The sequence below is a fragment of the Cariama cristata genome, unplaced genomic scaffold, assembly GCF_000690535.1.
Source record: "Cariama cristata isolate BGI_N322 unplaced genomic scaffold, ASM69053v1 scaffold4371, whole genome shotgun sequence".
In the NCBI taxonomy this organism is placed as follows: domain Eukaryota; kingdom Metazoa; phylum Chordata; class Aves; order Cariamiformes; family Cariamidae; genus Cariama; species Cariama cristata.
This window is the reverse complement of record NW_009600882.1, coordinates 23,133-28,913: the sequence shown is the minus strand read 5'-3', so window position 1 is coordinate 28,913 and position 5,781 is coordinate 23,133. Positions and strand designations below refer to the sequence as shown.

The window sequence follows — 5,781 nt, the reverse complement described above, 5'->3', positions numbered from 1 at the left end:
TCCTGTTGTCCTGCTGATCAAAAAGCCTTTAGTTTTAAAGCAAGCAAACAAACAACCCCCCTGCCTTTATCATAAGATATTCTCAGTTACTTAAAACCAGGCAAGCTATCAGCTACTGTTGAGATTATTCTGTTTGCTTCAGCGAGCAGAGCTGGTCGCCAGAGGAAGCTGTCCAGCACTGTCATTTCTGTTATAAGCGATGCCCGTTTGCCACTCATGGGAGCAGGCAGCGTCTGGCAGCGCCCCGGGGGCTCAGCGCCGCAGGAAGGACGTACCTTCTTGCAGTCTGCAGAACGTGGAGATGCCCAGCTGCTGAAAACGGATCTCTTGGTGGGTAAGAAAATTCTTGAGGTAGGCCTGAATCTCTCCAATGTGACGCTTCAACAAAAGCATCATTTTTTCTGCAGAAATAGGAGAACCACTGGAGATCAATAAGAGCCTTTAAAACACTTTGAAAACTGATTTTTTGTAACAACATTTAAGATCGTTACTGACTCATCTACCTTCAGCTACAACCAAATGGCAAAGGACTTCCATGTACTACAGCCTCCAACGGTATTGTTGATACTTCAGGTAAATAAAACGCTGAGTGAGCTGCTGTGCTAGGAAGGTGGTCCTTGTGCGAGGTGCATCCTGATTTACGGACTGATCAGCCTGTCATGCTAACCCATCCATGAAGCGATTATGCTGTTGGACTCTGTTCACTACTCGAGGGTCTGCTCTGTTGCAAATCCTCAATGGTAGAATTGAAACAGGTTTGCATTTTCCTTTATTCAAGACTCATTATGGACTTCAGTTTCTCTCATATCTAAGGATTAAAATCTAACCGTGCTTTTCTAGAGAACGTGGCAAGAATCATCTGAATGCCCTTTTTCTTGCAAGTCTTAAAGGCGCTCAGCTGCATGGGACAAGTATATTAAGCATGAAGCTGTTTGTTTTCTGCAGGTAAAAATAATGCTCTTTTCATTCTTTCTCACTGAAACTTCAAAAAAATATAGGCTACATTCTTAAAAGCCACTTTACTTCACTGCTCCTGCTAATCTAGTCTAGAATTACAACAGCGGTGTTTGGTTCAGTAAGATACTTTCCTCTTGCTGGTCAGGGAGCAGAGTTGACCTAAAATTCTGGAACACAGCCATCCCATTGTAATTGTCTCTACCGACCTCTGCTCCTGCCTGTGGGGACGGCCACCATGTCGTATATACTGAGAAGGAGGGTCAAACAGAAAGATGCAACAATGACTCTTGTCTGAAACATGTTCTCATCGTTCCCTTGGTAAGGAGTATCTCATGCTCTCCCACCTTCCTACTTAAGTTATTTTTAAGGACCTCAGAATTGGCTACAGACTAGCCCTGCAGAATGGTAGTGCTTGAAGAGGGCAAGAAACGCCTGGATCAGATCTCTATCTATGGTCCATTTTCATCCCTGGGCTTTCTCATGCACCCAAGCACTGTTTTATGTGTATTTCAAGGGTGACTGTAAGTGCTTTTATGGTAATAAATTTGTAGAGACCAGATGGAGGATGCTATAGGAATGTTAAAAGTTGTTCGGTGCGTAACAGTCAACTCCCTTGGGAAAAGGCTCATTTCACTCCAGACAGCCATAAATCTCTTTGAAAGCACAGTTAATGTTGTGTGATGGTTACCGTGACCTATCATGTGGCGGATGATGGAGGCAGCTTGAAAGGATGGCTCAGTATGTTCCAGTTGGCCAGCCAGTCTCACCAAGCACTTTGTCAAGGGTTCATCCATCCATTGGACCATGTGTAACGTGGCTCCTTCTGGAAGACAGAGGGGTAGGAGAACAGTCTGTAAACAGAAACTCCAGTGTCAAAGAAATGAAGGTGAGAGGTCTGCCAGAAACCATACTGCCTAAATAGGAAATCCTTTGTGTAGTTGGAGAAGCAAAACAAGCGCTGAACTTGTGCAATAAGTATGTTTAGGTTGTAAAAACGAGTCATGTCCTGAGGTTATGTTCTTGGTAAGGCAGGGCCATGGGTCATAGAAAAGCTGGTGGATTTTTATTTTGTTGGTTTTCAGTGAAAGAATGAATCACTTTATGTACGAGATCCACTCGTGCCCAGTGGGCTCAGTCTGTCCGGCAGCTGCTGGGTACCTCTTGCAAAATTAAACATGACGTGTCGCCAGTCACATGGCAGTTACACCAGATACAAGAGATGAAATGTTTGACAGACAATATCCAATGCTGGGGCAGGCTGGGAAAATTTACACTGCTCCTCTCTGCCATGAAGAGTGCTGTTGCTTCCATGGGTGCTAATTTGGGATCTCTTATAAAATCTTATGTGCACAAAAATTTAAAGAGAAAGAACCACTTTGTATTTTAGTCTTTTTCTCTTATGTTAGTTTCTACTATTGTGAAATGAATTCAGCTGGGGAAACCGGGCAACGTTACAAATAAAAACAGACAGGCTATGTACAACTGTAAAGTTCAGCACAGAGAGTTTTGAGTAAAAAAGTTTTAAGCGGTTCAACAGAAAAAAGTGCAAACAACGGAGCCCACGTGTCCTGCCAGTGAGTCGGGTCTTGCTCTTCTTAAAGCTTATGGCAAAACTCCCAGTGAATTTAAAGGGAAAGACCTGGCTGTACATCTACCTGTGCTTCATCTCCTATTAGGATTAACAAAGGATGTGTACGCTTCTCAGATGGAGCCATTTATGGTGGAGTTGCCTCCCTACCTTGCTTTGCTAGCTCAGCAAGGCAAGATGTCACATAGTGAAGAGAGTCTTCTTGAGCGTCGGTAGAAAGCATGGTCTGGAGAAGACCTTCAACACACGGGCTCTCAATGATTCTCTGCAACAAGAAAGAGATTTGTGTTTAGCACTTCCGTTATGTTTTAGCCGTGTCTGAGGATTTCAAAAGTACTGAATAACTCTTAGCAATACTGAGGGCTAAAACAGCAATAATGGAAATGCATCCTCCCAGATCTACCACAACCAGGTGACAAACACCTTGGATTGTTCAGAAATCACCTGATTTTAGGCATTTCCCAGGGCTTGCTCTGTCTGTGGGATGTTCTCGTGTTCACAGATCACTCTGGGCTCAAAGAATTTCCTGACCTCTTGCTGCTGTACCAGGCTATATGTCAGTATTAAGCTGTCATTTGCTCAAGTCTTGCTGCGGAGGTGAGTAAGCTGAGTGCTCCAGGGCAAAGCATTGGGAAATGTGGAAGTTTTTCAGTTTCTCTTATTTGTCTCCAGGGCTTTGAAAACTTCCTGGTGTTAAAATGCTCTGATCTGCAGAAATATGAGATGATCTCTCACTAGCAAAGGTAAGTTCTGTTTCTCAGGAGAAATGTTATGAATGAAACATTTCGGTGTATCATCTTTTTATGTTGAATCTGGTATGCCAAAAGTGGTGTTGGACAGCATGTCTGCACTGGGATATGTATTTTAGAGACCAAGTTGAAAGCAGATAGGAGACTTAGTCTGTACTGACTTGGATTAAAAGCACATGAGACCAAGGAATGAGTCCGGAATGAGTCACCTGGAGGTGCCTGGTTACTAGTGAAGTTGAATCACAAAGTCGTCAGCTCTCTGGGAGGTCCTAATAATGGAAGCTGCTCACACCTCCATAAGGGAGCTCTATCCACAAAAGGGTGGGGGGTTTTTTTGTGTGTGTGCTCATTTTATGTTGCAGTTTTTTAACTTGCTGCTTAGCGGTTGAAGCTGGATTCAAGATTGCTGCCTTTCAAGCTCCAGCACTCTGTTCGTGTCCTGCTGGCATACAAACGCCCCTTTTTTTTCCTCTTGTGCCAAGGACTCTTAGGTGTTTTAGGGGTGGTGCCTTAGAATTGACCCTGGAAACCTGGTACTCCCGCTCATGTCTGTGGATTCACTTGTGCAGTGAGAGCTAAATACTCTATACATTATAAAGCTTTATGAAGGTGAACCAGCTCCCTGCTGATTACAGAATAAAGTCACAGAATTTTAAGTGACAAATATGGTAATTTTTTTCAAAAGATGGTCCATTTTTACTCTGACTGTGGGCCTTGAGTTTGAGGGAATCTATTTCCCTGCAAAAATTGGTATCACAAATACCAGAAATTCATTTAATTCTTATCTTAGTATAACTGGAAAAAAGTATTGGAAATAGTTTTCCTTTTGGCTAGTTTAAATCTCTGGAACTAGTGGTAATTGGATCATGAACAAAGAAAAAAAAAAAAGGAACTGAGTCTCAAAAAGTGTGTACTCGAAAATGGGACAAAGCAGACATAAGGATTTGGGTGTGGTTTTTTTTTTTTTCCCCAATATTGATTGTTACTAGTGGCACTGTTTGATCAAGGTACTCTTAAAAGGTACGGAGAAAGGAAGTGCATCTGTGGATAGGGATTTCATTAGAAGCAAAGTCAGCAACAGAGATCTTTATAGCCTCTTGGCACAAGTAGTATCTTGTCAAATAGGCAAAATGTACAACAATACCTGGGGTTATATTTAACAGACTGGGAGTGAAATTAGATTGGTGTTCAACACCATAAGTGGCTAACTAAGGGGAGCTGAAGAGTGAGAGCTAGGAAATAAGGATTCAGTTTATAACAAACCTCAGATTTTCCTGGATGGTTCCTTTAATTAGTGTGAAATGTCTTTGCTAGAAGTATGTTTTATACTTATGATGCAGTCATTCAAATTAGGTAATCACATCACTTATAGGAAAAATGAGACATTTCTTATTTTCATTAGCATTTTTGTATTGTATTGGAAAAATAGGAATAAATCCGCCTTTCATTATGGCACATCAGGTCCTTTTATTCATAGACACAATTTTGTGCAGCGTATCCGTGGCGTATGCTTCATTTAAAAAAAAAAAATCTTTCTGTGAGTAATGCTGATTTGATATAAACATAACTGCAACTGCCCCGGGTATAGTTCAGTGAAAAATATTGGGTACCAACCTGTCTGTTTTTGGAAAGGCTCAGGTTTTTGATGATACAAGCAGTATGGCCAACAATCACAGGGTCTGTTTTATGTGCTGACAGGAGCATCCCCAGGGTCTGCAGTAGCTCGGCACATGCCAGAGTGTCCTGAGAAGAGCAACCAGTATCTCAATTACATCCAGTAACGACAACACAACGCAACTTTGCAGCAAACTATAGAGAGATTGATCTTGGGTCTGAAAGAAGAGCATTATTTAGCTCATTTAAACCAACGGTGTAGCGGCTGGGTCCAGTGCTTTTTCTCTCAAAGTATGGTCTACTGACTGGCACTGATCTACAAAGCGCTTGCTATGGAAAGCTGGAGTCTGCAAGGTCCAGTAGTTTATTTTTGTTTGCATCAAACACTTCCCAGAGGTTGTTGGTAGTCAAGGGAAGGATGCGTGATCATGACTTGAAGAAGTGGTCAGGGTAGGTGTGAAAGGCAAGAGTACGTGGTGAAGTAGCAGCAGCAGTGGGTCCTTGAGTGCCTCAGCAATTTACCTCGCCTGTAATAACGGACTGGATGTTTACATCAGTTTGTGACCAGGCACCGCCTCAGTAACGTGTTCTGAACAGCATCTTCTGAGCTTGTACGTACGTTTCTCTGCTGTCTGATGGATATTTTAAAGGGACTTTACTAAGTGTCTCTCTCTGAATGTAGTCTTCCTCCAATTACCACTATTATTAATTGAACCAGATCTTCTGAGTTTGGATTACTGCCCAGGTAGCTCCCTCAATAACAGAATGGATTAAGGGGGCACTGCTGTTTGTAAGAGAAACCTGAACTCAACAGGGTTTGGGTTAGGTCTACAGTTAAAAGCAAAAGATTTCCTCTTGGGAGTGGGGTTTGTT

General features: G+C 42.4%; 1 protein-coding gene across 1 annotated transcript in view; it reads right to left on the bottom strand.

Moving 5' to 3' along the window:
* LOC104169305 (vacuolar protein 8-like) overlaps positions 1 to 5,781 on the bottom strand; it is a 26,339-nt gene that overhangs the window by 747 nt on the left and 19,811 nt on the right. The window contains exons 10-13 of the mRNA XM_009710201.1: positions 4,909 to 5,037; positions 2,696 to 2,810; positions 1,646 to 1,780; positions 276 to 401 (exon numbers count right to left, since the gene is read on the bottom strand). Coding sequence (XP_009708503.1) covers positions 276 to 401; positions 1,646 to 1,780; positions 2,696 to 2,810; positions 4,909 to 5,037 — 505 coding nt within the window. The remainder of the gene's footprint in view (positions 1 to 275; positions 402 to 1,645; positions 1,781 to 2,695; positions 2,811 to 4,908; positions 5,038 to 5,781) is intronic.